General features: G+C 33.0%; 3 protein-coding genes across 3 annotated transcripts; all 3 read right to left on the bottom strand.

The window, feature by feature from the left end:
• Window positions 1-687: 687 nt before the first annotated feature.
• On the bottom strand, window positions 688-3,653 carry LOC143078151 (uncharacterized). Its single transcript, XM_076253110.1, has 4 exons — window positions 3,422-3,653; window positions 2,779-2,957; window positions 1,434-1,569; window positions 688-1,020 (listed from the first exon to the last, which is right to left on the bottom strand). Exons 1-4 carry the CDS (start codon window positions 3,553-3,555, stop codon window positions 783-785), a joined length of 687 nt encoding a protein of 228 aa, XP_076109225.1. The 5' UTR covers window positions 3,556-3,653; the 3' UTR covers window positions 688-782.
• A 2,827-nt stretch (window positions 3,654-6,480) lies between these two features.
• On the bottom strand, window positions 6,481-9,542 carry LOC143078150 (apolipoprotein D-like). Its single transcript, XM_076253109.1, has 4 exons — window positions 9,331-9,542; window positions 8,646-8,770; window positions 8,256-8,341; window positions 6,481-6,768 (listed from the first exon to the last, which is right to left on the bottom strand). The coding sequence occupies exons 1-4, from the start codon at window positions 9,487-9,489 to the stop codon at window positions 6,542-6,544; spliced, it is 597 nt and encodes a 198-aa protein (XP_076109224.1). The 5' UTR covers window positions 9,490-9,542; the 3' UTR covers window positions 6,481-6,541.
• A 4,065-nt stretch (window positions 9,543-13,607) lies between these two features.
• LOC143079617 (apolipoprotein D-like) lies at window positions 13,608-19,785 on the bottom strand. Its single transcript, XM_076255056.1, has 4 exons — window positions 19,633-19,785; window positions 14,866-14,993; window positions 14,337-14,422; window positions 13,608-13,943 (listed from the first exon to the last, which is right to left on the bottom strand). Exons 1-4 carry the CDS (start codon window positions 19,741-19,743, stop codon window positions 13,720-13,722), a joined length of 549 nt encoding a protein of 182 aa, XP_076111171.1. The 5' UTR covers window positions 19,744-19,785; the 3' UTR covers window positions 13,608-13,719.
• Window positions 19,786-21,052: the final 1,267 nt, after the last annotated feature.

Genomic DNA, 21,052 nt, shown 5'->3' with positions numbered 1-21,052 from the left:
TTCATGGTTTTCTACGGTTTAAAATGAAATTTAGAATTAAATTATAAGAAATGACTGCAATTTTTTCTCTGTCTATTCGAAATAACAAAAAAACTGTAAATAACCCGCGCGTTATTCAGTGTGCACCACATTTTTTATGTTATTTCTTCATAGACAGAAAAAAATATTAGTCATTCTTTAAATGGTCAATTGTTCGGAATATATACACAAAAGTGTCATGGCAAAAATCACGCAGCGAGAAATCCCACACCCGATGCTAGGATGAAAAATTTTGTCCTGCATTTTTTTTTAGCCGTAATCTCTGTCCTGCCTTTTTATTTTTCACTCTGTTTGGTCCTGCTTTTTTTTTAGTTTATCCTGACTTTTTTTTACCTAAATTGTCGTCCTGACTTTTTTTTTGGCAATTGTCTCATCCTGCCTTTTTTTTTACTCAAAACTCCTGTCCTGCCTAATTTTTTTTTTTCAAATTTCATCCTAGGCCCTCCCCCCCCCCCATAAAAATCAAATGGTAGCTCCCTTAGAGTATCCCACAAAAAACAGGTGTGTATAATACGGCAAGCTCTGTCTGAGTCCGGAACGTTGTGGATACATAAACAATTACCATAACCAAAATAGTTTTTAATCAAAGTTTAAGCGTGCTGTCTCATTGACTCACGTTCCATGTCCTCTTTTATTTAGGTACTTGAATAAAACATAAAATATTAATTTATTGTGAATACAACTGTACAGTAACATTTGAACCTAAGTAATGCATATGTTTGGCTAAAGTCATTGCAAGCGTATCACAATTTGGAGGTATGAACTTTTCTTGTATAAGTATTCCTTTTCATCATTGCCAATGCTTCCCTGTCAATGTTATTATTCCCAAGAGCATGCTTTGCCAAACGTTTTGCCTCCTGAAGAAGATGATCAATGTCTACAACTGAATCAACAAGGCCTAACGTTTTAGCCTCTGGGGCCGTAAGTCTCCTTCCAAATACAATAGCTTCACGGTGGGCATCAACATTCCAAATTTTGTTGCTGAAATTGAAGAAAAAAATAAAATAGCTTTGTTTTGTTTGTTACAGTTTCAATTTTAAGCCGCATGTGCTCATGGATATGTATAAAGTAATTTTCATAGTGAACATATAATCGGCAAATTAGCCAAGATGTATAACTAGTTAAAAAATTAATTAAGGTTGTATGAAGTTGAAACTGTGCAACTGTTTTGTACATGCTCATTGAAATACTGAACAGAAGTTTTAAATAATCTAATTGTGTATTCTACCTCGCTGTTTTATAAGCTTATAACTATGGCCAGTTTAACAGTCATTGAAGTGACAAATTCTAAACCCAGCCAATCAATATGATACTAACACACAATGTAGATCAACGTAAGCAGTGATATCTTTACAAAAATTAAAATTGACAGATAGGAAACACAATATAATTACTTTATAACACCTCTTATGTCATCTTTGATCGGTAAATTCATGTGAACTTCATTCCAACATAACCATCCTCGATCTGACCGCATCACCCTGTAATCATGTCCCATTGCAAGAAAGGCACCACCAGCAAATGTATGACCTAGAATATTTGTGATATGGTTGTATACCCATACATTGAAAACATTTATATTTCTAAAATGTTATATTCAAATTTCTGCTGCCATTTTTAATTATAATCATTATTGCAAAAAAAACCAACACACAACCATAAACTAATCTCACATTGGGGCGACCCCCTCAGTCAAAGACTGCTTAATTATAAGTGTCGAATAGAAGAATATATTTTATTTCCAATTACGGTCCCCAAAGGGCATAAACATTACAACATCAATAATTTTCATAATACAATACAAACAAATGTACAAATTACCGATAAAAAAGTATTTGACACACATGTGCAGGGGTGGGGTTTAGAATGTGTTTAAAACATTTTACATTTTCCCTTACTAAATTATGTTATTTAACCATTCATTTTGGCAAGACTTTGTATGTGTGTGTGTTTTAAAATTCAAAGAGTCGATTTCTTTTTTTACTGCGAACTTTTATTTTGAAATAAACTTGTGCACTTGCGTCAATTCGGCACATCAGGGAAAACAGTGACGGAAACCTTTTTATTTTGGATTTCCGTGTTTTCAAAGGTACACTCAACACTTTTATATATATATATATATATATATATATATATATATATATATATATATATATATCAATAAAGGTACTAAAAAATGTACCTTCCCGGTATTCACCATCTTCGCTAGCCAAGGGTTACGATCCACCTCCTCCCTCTTTTTTTCTGAAGAGGAGGGGAGTGGATCGTAACCCTTCAAGCGGGCTAGCGAAGATGAGTAATCACGTATGATTGTTACAAAAATATATTCATAGTTGTATCCAAATAATAAAATAACAATTTTTGTTTGAATTACTGAGAATGAATAACCAAAATGTCCCAAAAATCTAAAAAAAAAAAAAAAAAAAAAAAACTAAGTGAAAAGTAAAATTACAAAAATGCTGAACTCTGAGGAAAATTCAAAGCGGAAGCTCCGTTATCAAATGGCAAAATCAAAAGCTCAAACACATCAAACGAATGGATAACAACTGTCATATTCCTGACTTAGTACAGGCATTTTCCTATGTAGAACATTTTAAGATCACTTCAAAACAATAACGGACGTCAACTGGTTAAAAATTGCTATTCGATCGGATAAAATCCTTGATACATATAGCGATACGTAGCAAAAACAAAATATTTCTTTTTTAAAGTTATTGGTTTTAAAATGTAAAAAGAAACCATTTAATGCTGCTACAGTTGGAACTGGAAAGTGCATAACCCTCCATATGGAATCTGTTAGGGATGCTCTGAACTGATCCCTCTTTTTGTCTGTTAATGGTGCCATCCATTTCAAATCTATACCATTGCTGTAAATTTTCCCTTCCGAAGTTGTAATAAGGGCCTTACAATCTTTATTTCTGAAAAAAAATGTATGTCTAGCTCAAACGCATAACAAAACTTTCCGTACAAAAGATTGGACAATTTAAAGGCAACTAAACAAGTGCTTGTTTTTCGAAGAAAATCTAAATGTCAAAACATTTTTAAAGTCACAAATCAAGGATGAGGAGGTCATTCTTCAATTTGACTTCATAGTTTCAGTGCTGCAATGCTGCAGTGCTGTACTTTCCATTGTAGGCGTTGTGGACTTTTAAAACTTTAACTCTTTTATCTACATGAAAGCAACAGATTTGAATATAATTTTACCAATACACATAATTTGTTGATTGGCTAGCTAGTCTATTTCTAAGTAGAGCTTTAGAATTATATGTGTAAATCAATTCGAACAATACTATAAAATAGTGTCAAAATGTTGAACGTTCTACATTTTAAACTTACCTGTTATACAAACTCAGGATATAGATATAAGTAAATGTTCACTTACTCCAACACAAGATCCAAAGCCTTGTTAAATTCATGAAGAAACGAATTATTCAGTCGATTTTCTCCATTCAACATTCGTATTATCGCAATTCCATCGTCAGTAAACTCTAGTTTGATGTTCGCCTGCGTTCCCATTTTAGCTCAGTATATTTATAACTTGATAGTAGAATAACATAACTAGGGTAAATGAATTTTAGATTTTTAAAACTTCACAATCGTGTGTCAAAAGTTCAAAGTTGAATTGATAAACGCATGTCAAATAATGTATAATAATGCATTTTTTTGGGGTGTTACTGTTGAACTTAAGCTTTATGCATGTGTCATATAGTTGATGTGTCCTATGTTCATTCTTTTATTTCAATTAGACATTTACAGCAAACTGTTTAAACTGTTTTTCTTTGGTGTATTTCTATTGTTCATTCAATGATCTTCATTATGTGTGTACGAACATTCAGAAACACCAGTATAAACTTGTGTACTTGCGTCAATTCGGCACGTCAAGGAAAACAGTGACGGAAACCTTTTTATTTTGGATTTCCGTATTTTCAAAGGAACACTCAACACTTTTTTGATATATATCAATAAAGGTACTAAAAAATGTACCTTCCCGGTATTCACCTTCTTCGCTAGCCAAGGGTTGCGATCTACCTCCTCCCTCTTTTTTTCTGAAGAGGAGGGAGTGGATCGTAAAACTTCACAATCGTGTGTCAAAAGTTCAAAGTTGAATTGATAAACGCATGTCAAATAATGTATAATAATGCATTTTTTTTTTTTGGGTGTTACTGTTGAACTTTTAAGCTTTATGCATTTGTCATATTTGTTTCCTATGTTCATTCTTTTATTTCAATTAAACATTTAAAGCAAACTGTTTAGTAATAAATTGTTTTTCTTTGGTGTATTTCTATTGTTCATTCATTGATCTTCATTATGTGTGTACGAACATTCAGAAACATCAGTATCCAGAACATGGAAATTGAAATAAACGATGAAAGTCAAAAGCTAGTAAAATATTAAAAATCGCTTATTTTATGATAAATGATATATTTTCAGTACATTTTGTAAATTGATATTTGTGTTTTTGGTGGCTCAAAATTTGTATATTGTAGAATAAAACAGCACCAACGGAGTGTTATAACACGGGTAACTAATAATTTTGATAGGGTTGTCAATATTGTGAAGCAGGAACTGCTTATCTTTCCGAAGTACACGAGTTCAAATCCCATTTTTTACCTTTTTTTTTTTCATTTGAGTTGATGGTACTCAATTTTTATTTTTCTGTGAAGTGTATGTGGAAGCTGTATTTTCGTCTATTTTGGACATGCTATAGAAGGGATTTTATATACCTATACGAAGTTTGAATGTAGAATCTTGATAACTTTAAAAGAATTGTTTAAGTCAATGGACAAACACTCTGTGTCATTTCTGGTCTTACTGATAAAGAGGATCCTGAAACTTTTCGATTGCCATATCTAGACACCTCGTTGTCCATTCAGTTCGTCTAAATACGGTAACCTACATTGAAAAACTAAAGTTTTTAACATATCTTACATTTCCCATTTGTTTTTCACATAAAGATTTTTTGAGACAGAATATAGGCCTATTCACTTAAAAGTTTAACTTAATATGAGAGAGCACGTCGCAAACGACTTTTAAATAAATGAATGAATATCAACATCAAATGTGGTATGCTATGATTATAGGACACCTTCTTTACCATGGATAGAGTGTTACCAAAGTCCATATACACTATAGGTATACAAAAAGAAGATGTGGTATTATTGCCAATAAGACAACTCTCCAGAGGAGACCAAATAACACAGAAATTAACCGCTATAGTTCACCGTACGGCCTTCAACAGTGAGCATATTCCATACCGCATGGTCAGCTGTAAAAGGTCCAAAAATCACAATTGTTATTCAATTCAAACGAAAAACCAACGGCATAATTAATGTACAAAAAAAATGAAGAACGAAAATCAAATATGTGTAACACAGCAACGACAACCACTGTATTACAGACTCCTGACTTGGAACAGACACAAACATGTATAGAATGTGGCGGGGTTTAACTGGTTAGTGGGATCCCAACCCTCCCCATACCTGGGACAGTGGTGTAACAGTACACCATAAGAACGAACTATAAAAATCAGTTGAAAAAGGCTTAACTCATCAGATAGATACAAATGGAAATAAATAGAAATATAACAAAAACACAAAGGGCATATTAGAATTACATTGATAGATGACAATGATGTAAACCACTGCAAGCCGTATACCCCTACCGTGTTATAAGCTGTAAAAGGCACTGAAATATCAATTTGAACTATTGTGAAATGAATTTGCAAACGGTTTATTTTGATGTTCGTGTTGGTCAGTCGTTAGTTATCTGTACATAAAATATGTTTTGTATACTGCTTTTTGACATTTCGCTGTTTTTTTTTTGTTCTTATTAATTTTTCTATGCTTTGGTCAGTTATCTTCGACATATATAATTCTGATTGTCCATTTGATATCTTCCACCTATTTTTAATGGCCTGATAAAAGCTTATATGGTCCGAGACCACAATTATTTCATAGTGCATTTCTTTTAGAACATAAATGAAAATTAAATTAATCCCACCTGCGCTTTCTTAAAGAAAATTTTACAGTGTGTTGTACTATTTTTCGGACAAATTATATCAAAATTATAGAAAACTTAATCGGCTCTAACTCAAAATATGGACAATGTTATGTTTAGGGCGTCTTGAAATCTTTTCACACCTTCCAAAGTGCTAATTTTTAACCTTTTTCAGCTGGACCAAATTACTACTTTCCTTTAAAATTCTGGACCCAAATTTTTTTACAGCGTAATTTCACACCCCTACTTGCAATTTGAGACAACGAAAATCAAGGGACGACAATTATGGTATCGGACCATAGTCTAATAAACGAAAATAATTAGTACAGAGGGCCACAAGCGACTACATGTACTCGAGTACAGTCTACTTGCTTCGGCCAGGCTCTTACACATTTTTGCGAGGTTAAACAACATGGTAAGTGTTCAAATTCTTTAGAAATGATTTTATTCAGAAATAACAAAGATATAAAACAGAGTAGATTATCACAAACAATATAAATGTCTTTTAACATCCAGTTTGATCGGTCTTTGAAAAATGACCTGTGTCTATTCCAAAAGCTTTGGCCTTTGTCATAAGTTTGTCCACAATAGATTGATCCAGAGTCCTTTGTCTACTGAGTATCCACGCAAACTCTACATGTCCGAGTGGTCCAAGGAAAGGACCACATGAGTAAATCAATGTATACTTTTTATAATCAGTGTCCAACACCCAATAGTCTCCGTATGGAGCACCTGAAAAAAAATGTGATTAATGATTACAAAATTCTTTAGTTAGTCAATAAAGTTATTTCTGACTGACACAAATTCATACATGCAATTTGTTTGAAAAAGTATAGCCTAATGCGCATTGTCTATTCCATTTTTGTCTCCTTTTTGAGCAGTTTGGTAATTAATTGGAATTTTAATGTTCGGTAAAGATATAAGCAGTGTTTTAATGAAGGAAAAATCACTTGCTTGAATGAAACAATACGAACCAAACACGTATTAACCAACTTTCAAAATGAAAATTATCATGTATAATTAACTAGTATACTTATAGAATAAAAAGTATTGAAAAACATACCGCTTATTATTAGGAATTCAGATTAAATAATAGTGTTATAAAAATAAGAAGATGTGGTACTAAACTTATGACGATGATTGATTGATTGATTGTGGTTTGCTTTACGCCGCATTATTTATGACGATAATAAATGTCACTAATAAGAGAGTAGAATTATAACATTATCATGGCATTTATAGATCAAAATTCGTTCATTCATAGATACAATTTAAAATTATTATTTTCAAATGAAAAATAAAACCTTAATAATTTGTATCTATTAATGTCCTTTGATTGTAAAAGCTGTTTCATGTGTATTTCTGAAATTTCAATTTAATTTTTGATTCGGAAAATATGGTAAATGGTAAAAGACGATACAGCTACGCACACCAAACCACAGGCACTTGTCTCAGAAAAACATTTTCCTATATACCTTAATATAACACTTGTCTCAGAAAAAAAAATTCCTATATACCTTAATATAACACTTGTCTCAGAAATTTTTTTCTTATATACCCTAATACAACATTAAGGTATATAGGACATTTTTTTCTGAGACATGTGCCTGTTCACCAAACGCTAAGTACTTTAGGTAAAAAGGTGGCTCCAGCAAGGCCAAATCCGACTTGCAACATTGAAAGGTAAACGTGCCACCTTGTGAACTAGCGTCTCATTTAAAAAGACCTGCAATCTTTAAAGATGTTCAAAACCGAGAATTAGATCAGTTGAGAACTGTATATATTGCTTAAAAGTGATCCAGTGACACGAGGAATTGTTTAACCTTATCTTGGGACCTATTTGAGCTGCAAACAGGACAGACTGCAATTAATTCTGCAATGCAAAAACATCTGGCTGAAACTTGATACACGCTCAAAACCACCGCATGACAAAATAAATGCATACAGACATTTTTCACAATTTTGCATTATTAAAGGACATCGAAAAAGCTTTACTTTTGGTCGAATTTGTAATATCCTCCCATTCATTTTTTTTAAATAAAATACTCAAAATGTGCAAAATAATGTAGTTAACACTGTTTTCAACTTCGTGCATTATTTGGTTTTTTTTTACTTTTTGCTAATTGATTCGAGCGTCACTGCTGGTGAGTTTTTTGTCTGGTGTACACAAATTCAATCCTGGTATCCATGTTGAAAGCATTTTGGATATAAAAACTTACTTGAAGCAAATTTCACTTTTAAATTAGCAGGATGCTTTGTATCTGGCATATAAAGGTCACCTATTGCTTCTACTTTACTGCCAGATCTACAAATTGAAAGAAAATTGATCTTAAAATTACAAAAAGCGATATACAAAACAACACTTGATTACTGGATATTATTTCCGCTGTAATAAGGGCTAGAAAATGGAATCACTTATAAAATATAAAAACCGTTTAATAGTCAGTTTTTGGGGGGGGAACTCTTGAAAAAAACAAATATTAGTTTCATAACTAGTCCTTTTCTCCCATCCGTTTACCCATATGTTCACGATCTGTTTGTATTTTAGAACAAAATGACATGTTTTTCTTTTGCGACAATACTAGTAATAACTTTATTGTTATATTCACCTGATGCCAGAGTTATCCACCCTGATATGACTGTCGTTCTTCATCTGGTAGTTGGCACCTACACATTTTTGTCCAACTTCAAAAATTGCCCAAAATTTGTAGATTTCATACCAGTTTCCAAGATACTGAAAATAATATTAAAATTTGATTAAGAACATTTTTCTATTACTAATAAAACAAAATGTTGCTATGAAGAAACATCGGTAGTGTTATCAATTGTCTCTTCTCCGATAATACAAAGCACCATTTTTTTGTCAGGCATCAAATTAACCCTGACTTCAAAATGCCGAGACCTTGTCGCCTTAATATTATATATACAAGCATTTTAAGACTTATATTTCCGCCCTAAATATAACGAAAAGATAACAACACAAAAACTATCTTATCATTGAACAGCAAGGGGAAATCGCAAAACCCTTAACCTTTCATTTCATTTCATTTCATTGAGAGAGAGAGAGAGAGAGAGAGAGAGAGAGACAGAGACAGAGAGACAGAGAGAGACAGAGAGAGACAGAGACAGAGAGAGAGAGAGAGAGAGAGACAGAGAGAGAGAGAGACAGACAGACAGAGAGAGAGAGACAGAGAGAGACAGAGACAGAGAGAGACAGAGAGAGAGAGAGAGAGAGAGAGAGAGAGAGAGAGAGAGAGAGAGAGAGAGAGAGAGAAATGATAATCAAAATCTTACTTGTTGTAGATCAAGCGTTGTTTGAGTAACAGTCTTTGGACATCCACCGGGCCTGACTACCTGAGCAGTAGTTGCCAACACACAACCAAGAAAGACAAGAGCTGACCACATCTTAGCGGGAGTATTTTGTATTTGTGATACCACACACGGTAATGGCATGCTTTTATACCATGTTTACAAGCTTATCTTCCATCACGTTGATTCCGGTGTGAAATTTTATGTAATTTTGTTTATGAAACGAAATTTTATCGAGACTGGACATTCCATTGCAGTTAAGGAAATTTTTTATTAAGTTCACTGACCAATAGCCTTGAACTTTAGTCATAATAGTTTTAATAACAAAATTTGCTTACAGGACGAAATTTTAACCAGTACTCAGGTACGCAATCCTTTCTTTACGATAGAACTGAACACAAGGAGTACAAGCAGCCGAAATGACTGATTATTAAAAAAATGATTAACTTGATGATGAACAAATTACACTGAATGCTCGTTGGTTGATTCTGAGATCTTGAAAAGGCAGAAATGATATTTTTCTTGCGTTTTTTTTCTTTCTCTTTTTATTACATCGAAGCGGTTAGAAGTCACTGTCATTTGGAGTAAGGAGTCTTGATTATGCCTGCCGTCCTTTTATGTGTAACAACAAGTTCAGTTAACTATGACAATTTCATAATTACTTTCAAAAAAGGAGAAACAATCCAAATTCGAACAAAAACTGGACAAGAACATGAAATAGAAAATAACAGAGAAAGTAAATTCAATAACACAATTCACAAAAAACTAAAAATATAACAACATGAACACCACCACAAACAGGGGACAAACTTGTTGGTCACCACAAACCGGGGACGAACTTGTTCGTTACCACAAACCGGGAACGAACTTGTTCGTCTTGGAAACTATAATGAGTTATTGCTATTTACTCTACTCTTTTTGCCAGTGTCTTTATTATATTCATTTGTATGTTTATTTGCATTTGTTTTTTACTCTGTTGTACTACATAGTTTTAGAGCTGAATCCCTTATACTATTACATTAACCTATTATGTCTGTTTGGGTTGCTTACTCAATTTTGTCAATATTACGGAACTATTAACAGCTAGCATATAAGTAGTTGCATGGCTTAGATAGATATAAAACCAGGTTTAACTAAAACACCAAGTCAGGAATATTACAGTTGTTTGTCACTTGTTCTGTTGATTTAAAGCGGTTGATTTTGTAAGTTTTTATGGACTTCCCCCTTTTTAATAATTTGCCTTGGAGTTCAGTATTTATGTTATGCTTTTGTGATATTCGAAAAACAATAATTCACTTATGAAACAAAATGATGTAATCTGGTGTAAAACGTTAACCGTTGATATGAAAAATGCCTTGCAGTCTGTTGTTTCAATAAGATTATCACGGTAAACGGACAGAAGGTCACAGGACAAAAAGTCACAGGACATAAAGTCACAAATTTGATAGGACAAAAAGTCACAATTAATGTTTTGACAAATGTTTAAATATATAAGAGAAAGATCTTGAAATATTTATTTTTATTACATCTATTCATTTCTAAGTGTAGGACATTGATCATAAGCTTTTTTAAATGAAAATTTATTAAATTGTAATCATGCAAAGGAGATATTTCTTGGCACCATGAAGCCATTTAAGTACAAAGTCACTTTGACATTACGTTTTCATAACTATCATTTGATCAGTATTGATAGATCTATTTATTGAATAAATTTTTAATTAAAATCATTTTTTTCTTGTTTAATGAAAAATATTCTAAAAACTGAATTGTGACTTTTTATCCTGTGACTTTTTGTCCGTGACTTTTTGTCCTCTGACTTTCTGTCCTACATTCTAATGAACAGTCTACTGATCATTCTATACAATGTAAATGACTGATAAGTTTTATGACTAGATGGATGGCTGTTGACCGTCCTATTGGATAAATATAACGACATAATTGTAATTAAAACAATGAATTAAGGTGGTTTTGGAGTCTAAAATAAAAATGACAGAATTTATTCATACTTTGCCAAAACGTTGTATCTATTGATACATGTTGAAAAATATAATAAAAATGATAGGTCACCGCGCATTTTCTTAAGCTACAGGACAGGACAAAATGACACATTTTGTATTGATTATACAGGAAAAACACCATTTTGTGATTAGAAACTAAACAAAATGATAGAATGGTTAAATACTTCAGGAAAAGATAGCTTTCAGACACTGCTTTGAGAATATCAAAAGAAAAGATAGGGTCACCGTACGTTTTTTTCCGGCTAAAATACAAAATAGGAAAATTCCATGTAAAATCCTTCAGAAAATGCACTGTTACCTCCCCTTAAAATGCCAATTAAAAAAAAAAAAAAAAAAAAAAAACATCCAAAAATAATTAACATTTGCAAAAATATCAATATTTAGAAGTTATATTTTTATAAATTGGTACTTATAAATGAAAATTCACATTAAACATCTGCATTCCTGCATCCAATTTTGCTAACTTGATGGTAAATTTTATCTGGACCTTTGATTTTCTGTGTTTTTCAATCCAAGATGGAGGAAGACACCCATAACACCTTAAGGGTCCGTAATGGATAGGGGAATCTCATTCAGTATATTAGATTCACTCATAGGGTCTTTGCATCGGAAATAAACACATTCATTCTAAATTTAGTTGTTGGCATGATTACGAGTTATGTTCTTCTTATAAATATTATGTTGGTATGATACTAAACCCCTAACAGAAGGGATTGTACTTGATTTTCATATGATGAAGACATAATCTTTCAATCAGTTACTTGAGGTGTAGAGCTGGCATGTCAGTAACTGCTAGAAGTCCATTGTAAATTTGTGTATCATTGTCATTTTGCTTAGTTTCTTTTGTTACCTAATAGTATTCTGACATCGGACTCGGACTCCTCCAAAACTTACTGTGCGTATTGCAAGTGTGTTTTTTATTCTGCATTGGCTAGACGTATAGGGGGACGGTTGTGATCTCACAAAACATGTTAACCCCTGTTTCATTCTATCACAAATCAGGAGTCTCTCAGACGACTCAGGCACCAATGCCATTTATATGTAAACGAAAGTGTCAAGTTTTCGTGTCAAGTTTTCGTGTCAAGTTTTCGTGTCAAGTTTTCTGTCAGAGCCTAAAATACGATGTGTATCATCTAGTTTTGATGTAGCGTGTGGTTTTCTACATAAGAAAATGTATATACCATTTCAGGAATATGACAGTTGTTACCCATTCGTTTGGTGTGTTTGTGGTTTTGATTTTGCCATTTGATTGGGGACTTTCCGTTTTGAATTTTCCTTGGATTTTAGTATTTTTGTGATTTTACTTTTTGTTTGTTGTTGTTGACCCCTTTTTTCCCCCCGTTAGCACCAATTCCTGAACTGTTGGTACCATAACCCCCAAAATCAATCCCGGCCAACTTCTTTCTTTTGTTTTGAACATTCTATTAAAATTTCATAGAGATCACTTTACTTTACATGGAGTTATTGCTCGGAAACCAAACATGTCTTCAGACAACAGCAACGACATGATAAAATTAAACCAACACATATATATAGATTGTTTGCAGGCCAAGTTGCTTAACGTCCAGTGGCAAATAGTTCATGTCGAGGACGATACTTCATCTAAATAGTATATGTAAGTTTTTTGTCCTTTTAAAGCTAAACCAATGATTGACATTATAAACAGACTCACGTTCGTTTTGGTTTGCTATCCGATGGTCTATAAACTATAGTAAGTAACCCACTTTCTTTTATACATTCTGTCCTGAATATGCATGAAACTTTTGCCACTGGACGTTAAGCAACCAACAATCAATCAATCTTTTATACATTAGATTGTTAACTACTTGTTAGTTTGCTGTAATCAAGTTTAATTGTCTCGGTAGCAACCATACCACATCTTCTTATTTTTATATTATGCCGATCTTTGGATTTTATAAATCTACTTCATCTTTCAATTCTACAGTTTTAGGGTGGAGTTTTTTTTTTAAACAACGAAACTTGTCGTTAAAATTGCATTCATTCAAAATTATTCTTTCATATAAAAAAGAAAATGTGGTATGTTTGCCAATGAGACAACTATCCACAAAAGACTAAAATGACACAGACATTTAAAACAACTATAGGTCACCGTTCGGCCTTCAACAATGAGCAAAGCCCATACCGCATAGTGAGCTTTAAAAGGCCCCGATAAGACAATGTAAAACAATTCAAACGAGAAAACCTTGTAAAAGTTTCCTGCCACTAATCATATCAAGTTGTAGAAACATTCACATGTGTTTATTATTATTTTTTTATTAGTCAATAGAAAAAAACAAATATAACATAACAAATGCAAAATTTCAAAACAATAATACAAATATCACATAGTTTTTAGTTAACATCCAGTTTGATCTTCCTTCATAAAATGTCCAACGTTTACATTATAACTTTTTAGTTCTGCAAAAAGTCTATCTACAAGTGCTTGGTCCATTGTCCTCTGCCTTCCAAGAATCCATGCAAATTCAAAATGGCTGATTCCCAAAATACTGGTACATGAGTATATGAGAGTGTAGTTGGTGTAATCTGTATCAATAACTACATAATTTCCATATGGAGCAGCTGAAAACAAAACGAAAAAAAGAAATGTTGAAAATACAGAATAAAGGAAAAAGTAATAGATAATCAAGACTAAACTAAACTAAATCATAACCAAAAACCGTCATATAAATCAACCGTTTTGAGATATTTTGGATACCAATTTAAAGTTGTTCCGAAAATAGGCCGGATAATATTGACAGTCTTGAATTCTCCAGATCACATAAACTTGTTACATAAAGCTTTAACATCGGTTTCAATGTTGAGAGATTCCTTTTTCTCTATCCAAAGCCAACTATGAAAAGTGTCACTTTGGTATTTGTAAAACTTTAATTGAGCCAAAAATTGGAATATTGAGTTAATAAATTAAAGAAGCTGCACTAAAGACTGAACATAATAGTAACCATGGTAACCTACCGCTGGCAAATTTAACTTTCAGACTTGATGGCTTAGTTGAGTCTGGCATATACAGGTCCCCTAATGCTTGTACCATTTTACCATCACTATGGAAATAAAAGTTATAAAGTAAGAGTATGTTTCGTGTCGATATGTAAGTAGATTTTTTTCATCCTTTAACACTTATTACTGAAACAGTTTGGTATTCATAAAATATATGAATTATAACAAAATGATTAGTGTCTAGCACTTCTCGGCAGTTTATTATCTGTCGCACATCTAATAACTTTTGGACTTCAAATTCGCCTCGGTCCATGTCCTTTTTAGGAGATGACTGCCCTGTCCATAAAAAAACCATATGGTATTCACTGCCATTAATCATTTGTAAATATGTCTGCAAGTTTCATATATGTTACTACCTTTCATCTTGTTGCGCATGTGTGTATCGTGAATGAATGCAAGAAAAAAGTAATTAATCTTAAATCTTGGAATTTAGTTAAAAAAACAGGGACATATAAGATAAGAAATTGTTTTAAATTACCATACTTACGCAGTTTTTCCAGAGTTGTTGACTCTAATGTGACCATCGTCTTTCAACAGATAGTTGGCATGGGCACACTTTTGTCCATTTTCAAAATTGGCTTTAAATTTGTATATTTCATACCAATCACCAAGATACTGAAAATATAAAAGCAAATGCTATATATATGTTAACGTTTATATATTAAAGAGGGGCGAAAAATGCCAGAGGGACAGTCAAACTCATAGATCGAAAATAAACTGACGCCATGGCTAAAAATGAAAAAGAAAAAAACATACATATAACATTACACATGACACAACATAAAAAAAAACTAAAGACTAAGTAACTGTGCTGTTGATATGCACTGTCACTATAAACTTTATCGGGAAGATATTCTTTTTTGAATGCCAAGTTCATTACAAGTAGGGCTCGAATGAGCTTTTGGCCTATAGTTGTTAATGTCGGTGTCACATAGTATTTGGTAGAGAGTTGTCTTATTGGCAATCATATACAACATCTTCTTTTTAACAATTAGGACGTTTGTATCTTAGTTTTGCCCTTGTAACGCTGAAGGACAATTGCGTTCAAATCAAATATCATATGATTTGCACTCCAAAATATATTGAACACAAATCTTTAAAATCGTTTAAAAGTATGTTATCGTATCCTCGAAGCCGTAGGAGTTAAAATATGAAAAAGGTCATTACTCACTGGGGTAAAGCTGATGACCGTAACTGCATTCACGGTCATCCCAAGATGTCGGATGTAAAATTAGGTCAGTTTCTGTATTGTCTGTTAAAGTGTTTCTATATCATTTTCTTTACAAATCATACATTGAAACGATGTAAATTTATAAAAGAATCACTCGAAAATCACTAATTACTTCCGAGAAATGTGCATGAAACGGGAAATTCGATTTGAAAAAATCGTTAAGATGACCGTAAATCATAATCAAAATATTTTCAAGATGACCGTAACATAAAACAAGGATGACCGTGATTGGTAAAAAGATGACCGTAACTTGTAAAGGATGACCGTAATTTGTAAAGACTGACTGTAATTTATATAGGACGACCGTAACTTTTATAGGATGACCATCAATTCTAAGAAATATCCGTATTGTATTAAGGTTTTTTGTTGAGTTTGTCGATCTCAATAGGGCTCGGTTAGCGGATATAAATATGTTTCATAAATTTCTTTTTTTAAACTATAATATAATTGGCCATATTTAGGATTTATAACAATGATAGTAAATTGCACATTTCTCGTAAACAATGAAATATTTATTGATATCGACGTTAAAATTTTAACACAAGTTGACAGCGATACGACGAAAATTTGAAGAAACATGAATGTGTCCCTAGTACACGGATGCCTCATCTACACTATGATTTTCTATGTTTAGTGGACTATGAAAATGGGATAAAATTGTAATATGGCATTAGAATTAAAAAGAGAATACCATAGGGAAAATGTGTACTAAATTTCAATTTTATTTAACTTGAAGCTGGACAAACGGACAAACAAACAGACGAACGGACGAACGTACGCACAGACCAGAAAAACATAATGCCAATAAATGGAGCTTTAAAAACATTAATAATACATACGAATATTTGGTAATCGAGCCCATGTGTATGGTTCCAGAGGAAGCAGATTAAAATCTTAATTTGTCTTGATATATGCACACGGAAACACTTTTGAAATAGAACAAAAGAATCGAAGCTCTGTGTTTATCGAGAAAGCGGTAAATGTTAACTGTAATGTTTGATATAGTAACAAAATTTTAAAAAGTTAATAGAAACAAATAAAACGACAATTTTCTTATTTTAAAAACACCATTCGATAAGTTTTCAATGTATCTATTACATAGTAATGCAAAACAATAAGATATCAAGTCGACGACATGGTTCTTATCGGGGCCTTTTATAGCTGACTATGCGGTATGGGCTTTGCTCATTGTTGAAGGCCTTACGGTTACCTATAGTTGTTAATGTTTGTGTCATTTTGGTCTTTTCTGGATAGTTGTCTCATTGGCAATAATACCACATCTTCTTTTTTATATATAGTATCTATAAGTTGGATGTAGAAAATGCATAACCTCCGATTTTTTTTTTATCACGGACGGAGAACATATCAATCTTTTAGTTTAGAAATTTTCGTGTCTGCCCTTCCATTATGTGAATCAAGAAAAAATTCCCCAAAACAGGTAACGATTGTATCGAAAAGAGAAAAATCGAGTGCACCTTTTTATGTTAGGGCATGTTTGGGGTGTATATTTTGTCTTTAAAACGTATAAAGCAAGAGTATTTTATAAAGCATCTCGCTTCAGATTCTATCATTATTATATATCAAAGCTACAGGTTGACTTTATAACGTAAAAAAATGACAGTACGAAAAGATGAAATATATGGGTCAAGTGAGACACCTATCTAATGAATCACAAAAACAGAGTAGGTGTGTTCGAATAGCTGTTTTTTCTAAAAGTACTTGACGACAGTCTTTTAATTTGGATGATGAAAATGGATATCTTCGAAAAAATATGATTTTCTTGTGTGTGATAACTAGGGTTTATAATCTTCAACCACTGAAAATGTTTAGTCTGCCCTTCCACGAAATATTTAATAAGAATTTTTTAAAATGCTTAAGAATTTTCAAAAATTCCATCTGACATCCGAACAGACAATATTTTTAAGTTGAATCAATGCAGACAAGATCATTAACTAATGCTCATGAGCTAGTAGATACATTTGTCTTTTAAGATATAACTGACATATAACGATCGATCGTAATGGTGCTATGTGGATAAATTTATCAGTTTTCAAGGGCAAAATTGGTCATCCCTACAATGGCTTCCATTTCTACGTTTGTGAGCATGAACTGGCGTAATGGGGAGATAATTTTGAAGAAGTAGAATCCTGACTGTATGAATAACATTTCTGTATATATACAAATTGACAACGTTCCGCCTTGTGATACGCTTTTCGTATAATACTATTTTAAGGATCTACTTTGCTGGAGCTCACCTTCACTAGTTTATTCGAATGATATTTTCAAAATATTTCTGTTATTTTATTTGCACGACAAAATGAAAGACGATATAATATCAATGGGTGTACATGCAATTTTTGGCATTTTTAAAAATGTGTATTTATTATATGTCATTAAAAGGAATCCCAGAAACAAAACAAAATCTTTTGAATACCTTGAATGACAAAATTATTTTATTTATTAATATTACTTTTACTGTTAACCCACTGTTTTTGTGATATACATTTGACGTGCCTCTGTACTTATGTATCCCGTCATACTTTGAACCGCACTATTATTTTATTTATTATTATTACTTTAACTGTTAAGCCAGTTTTTGTTATATCTATTTTGCGTGACTGTATTTATGCATCCCGTCATACTTTGAACGACAAAATGATTTCATGTCTACCTGTGCGAATTTCAAACGCGCAATTTTCACCAGTACTCAAAACCCTCCTTCCTTGATGGGTGCATTTTACATAGACAAATAAAATCGTATAATATAATCAAAATGAGGATGTTAATTTGATGTATGCCTTTTTGTGCTTCTTCGTTACATTTGTTGTTTTTATAGTGATTAAGATGATAACACAATGTTGACTGCTGTACCCCTATTTTTGACATTTTTACCTATTATGTCTGTTTGTTTTGTTCACGCATCGGTTACAATATAATGGAATTTGGTGCGACTGTCATACAAGTGAGAGGTTTAGCTAGCTATAAAACCAGGTTCAATCTACCATTTTCTACATTTGAAAATGCCTGTACCAAGTCAGGAATATGACAGTTCTTGTCCATTCATTTTTGATGCGTTTTGTTATTTGATTTTGCCATGTGATTATGGACTTTCCGAATTGATTTTCCTCTGAGTTCAGTATTTTTGTGATTTTACTTTTTGTCGAGCAGTTGAAAGCTGTGCACCGCATTTTTTTCATTATGCTTGTAAGGTGTCATTTTATCGCGCTTTTGTAGCATGTTTTCCATTCCTGTTCATTTGCATGTCTTTTGGCAAATTCATTTTAAAAATTAAACCCTCTACTGTAAAAAAGATGCATATGGTAATCTTAGCATTTGAAGCACGTCTTATTTTCTTCTACCTATAGGATAAAACTCTCATATTAATATGTGTATACCAACACGATTAATCATTTGATACAAAAAGATAGTTATATAAATACGGATATTTCTTAGAATTGAGGGTCATCCTTTAAAAGTTACGGTCATCATTTACAAATTACGGTCATCTTAAAAGCAGTTACGGTCAGCCTTGTTATGAATCGCTGATTCTGTTACGGTCATCTCGATTGTGATTTACGGTCATCTTGGCGATTTTTTCAAATCGAATTTCCCGTTTCATGCACATTTCTCAGAAGTAATTAGTGATTTCCGAGTGATTCTTTTATAAATTTACATCGTTTCAATGTATGATTTGTAAAGAAAATGATATAGAAACACTCTAACAGACAATACAAAAACTGACCTAATTTTTCATCCGACATCTTGGGATGACCGTGAATGCAGTTACGGTCATCAGCTTTACCCCAGTGTTACTGGGGTTAATAGTTGACTCATTGTCATTATTAGTACATCTCCTTATTAATAAATAAAAAAAACTGCTACACTAAAAAAAAACAAACAAAAGAAAAAAAAGAGTAGCGAAACAATAATACATGCACATAAAAAAAACTGTATAAAATCAAGACCAAAGACTTCTGCAGTGACACAATGAATCCTATTCTGTAAATAATAAAAGAAACTTACTTTTTGGAGGTCGAAACTAGCTTGTGGCTTTACTGTTGGACATCCCAGAGCCCCAAAGACCTGTGCTTTGGCAACAGTAACTATCGCTGCTACTAATACGATGTACCACATTTTGATGATTTAAGGCACTCATTGTCAGAAACTTGGTTTTATAGAAGCGGCTTATCACCTCACGTGGACAGAAGTATGGACAGTTATATAAGTTTGTTTATGAAATCTTTCTTATCAAAAATGGGAGGAAACATTCCATTGTCGCTAACTGTATAGTTTGGGTTTTTAAATGATTGAACTTGAGTTAGCTAGCAAGTTGAACTCATGGTGTCAAACGTTTTCACTTGTCCTTGATCCAGGACCAGCTGTAAAGCTGGGTATTGATGGGATTCAAAGAAAAAATAATCATGCAAAAAACGACGAAAGAATAGAGAGAAAAAATAGACCCAAATAAAAATAAAGAATAGAAAATAATGGGGTGCAAAAATTAGACAATAGAGAGTAATTGGCGAAAAAAATAATGACAAATCATTAGACAAAAAAAAGAAGAATACAGAAGCAAAAGAAATACCCATCCAGGCCCTTGTTAAGTTCGCACAGACTTAGAGGTCTTGTCGACAAAACTGAATACGCAATTCACCTACAGAAAGCAATCTATATATTCTTTGTAATGAGACACACTATTAATCAACCAAAAATGAATACTGATTTAGTTTCCCCATCCGTTACAGTCGATTTTCAGTATGCAGTAACCATAACTACGAAACCTCTCAAAGTTGCACAACGCTCGGGGGGGGGGGGGGGGGTCCACTTCCTATATTCAAGGTGATATAGGACAAGCTGCTGGAATAGACTGTTGGAGAGAAAACCGAACGTACGTTAAAGAATGTCCGGTAAACAAATGTGTACTAGAATGTACAAATTGATAGCTGATACATAGAAAAACAAATTTAATACAAAAAATTAACAAATTGTTAAAAAATACGATGAAAACAGCCTTAATATTACCAAATATGTACCAATGTGTCATACTGGTGACGTCGTCTTGGTCATATTGCTTTTCGGCCTGGTCCAATATTTCCAATACGGACTGGCAATGAATCCTGAATAACATGTAACCATATATTGTGCTTCAGGATTCATTGCCAGTCCGTATTTGGGAATATTGGCCCTATATAAACATCATTGCCAGTCCGTATTGGAAATTTTGGCCCGATATTCACATCATTGCCAGTCCAGTCCGTATTGGAAATATTAGCCCTATATTCACAGGCCCGGATCCAGGAGGTCAGGGGGGGGGGTTGAACCCCCCCCCCCCCCCCCAATTGGGGGGGGGGGGGCGGGGGGGGGCGAGCAATGCATTTGAATGGGGACATGTACAAGTTTCACAGTGGACCCTCCCCACCTTTTTAAAATGGCTGGATCCGCC

Source organism: Mytilus galloprovincialis, chromosome 6, assembly GCF_965363235.1.
Source record: "Mytilus galloprovincialis chromosome 6, xbMytGall1.hap1.1, whole genome shotgun sequence".
Lineage (NCBI taxonomy): Eukaryota > Metazoa > Mollusca > Bivalvia > Mytilida > Mytilidae > Mytilus > Mytilus galloprovincialis.
The sequence above is the reverse complement of the archived record's forward strand: the minus strand, read 5'-3'. Positions and strand labels throughout refer to the sequence as shown.

What these genes read in the sequence shown, in the direction of transcription:
- LOC143079617 (XM_076255056.1), bottom strand. Translation starts at nt 19,743, where the DNA reads ATGTGGTACATCGTATTAGTAGCAGCGATAGTTACTGTTGCCAAAGCA. An exon ending in CTAGTTTCGACCTCCAAAAA is followed by an intron (nt 14,994 to 19,632) that starts GTAAGTTTCTTT and finishes TTATATTTTCAG; the next exon opens with TATCTTGGTGATTGGTATGA. An exon ending in GAAAGTTAAATTTGCCAGCG is followed by an intron (nt 13,944 to 14,336) that starts GTAGGTTACCAT and finishes TTTTGTTTTCAG; the next exon opens with CTGCTCCATATGGAAATTAT.
- LOC143078150 (XM_076253109.1), bottom strand. Translation starts at nt 9,489, where the DNA reads ATGCCATTACCGTGTGTGGTATCACAAATACAAAATACTCCCGCTAAG. An exon ending in GTGGATAACTCTGGCATCAG is followed by an intron (nt 8,342 to 8,645) that starts GTGAATATAACA and finishes TTCAATTTGTAG; the next exon opens with ATCTGGCAGTAAAGTAGAAG. An exon ending in AAAAGTGAAATTTGCTTCAA is followed by an intron (nt 6,769 to 8,255) that starts GTAAGTTTTTAT and finishes ATTTTTTTTCAG; the next exon opens with GTGCTCCATACGGAGACTAT.
- LOC143078151 (XM_076253110.1), bottom strand. Translation starts at nt 3,555, where the DNA reads ATGGGAACGCAGGCGAACATCAAACTAGAGTTTACTGACGATGGAATT. An exon ending in GCTTTGGATCTTGTGTTGGA is followed by an intron (nt 2,958 to 3,421) that starts GTAAGTGAACAT and finishes ATTTTTTTTCAG; the next exon opens with AAATAAAGATTGTAAGGCCC. An exon ending in AACTGTAGCAGCATTAAATG is followed by an intron (nt 1,570 to 2,778) that starts GTTTCTTTTTAC and finishes CAAATATTCTAG; the next exon opens with GTCATACATTTGCTGGTGGT.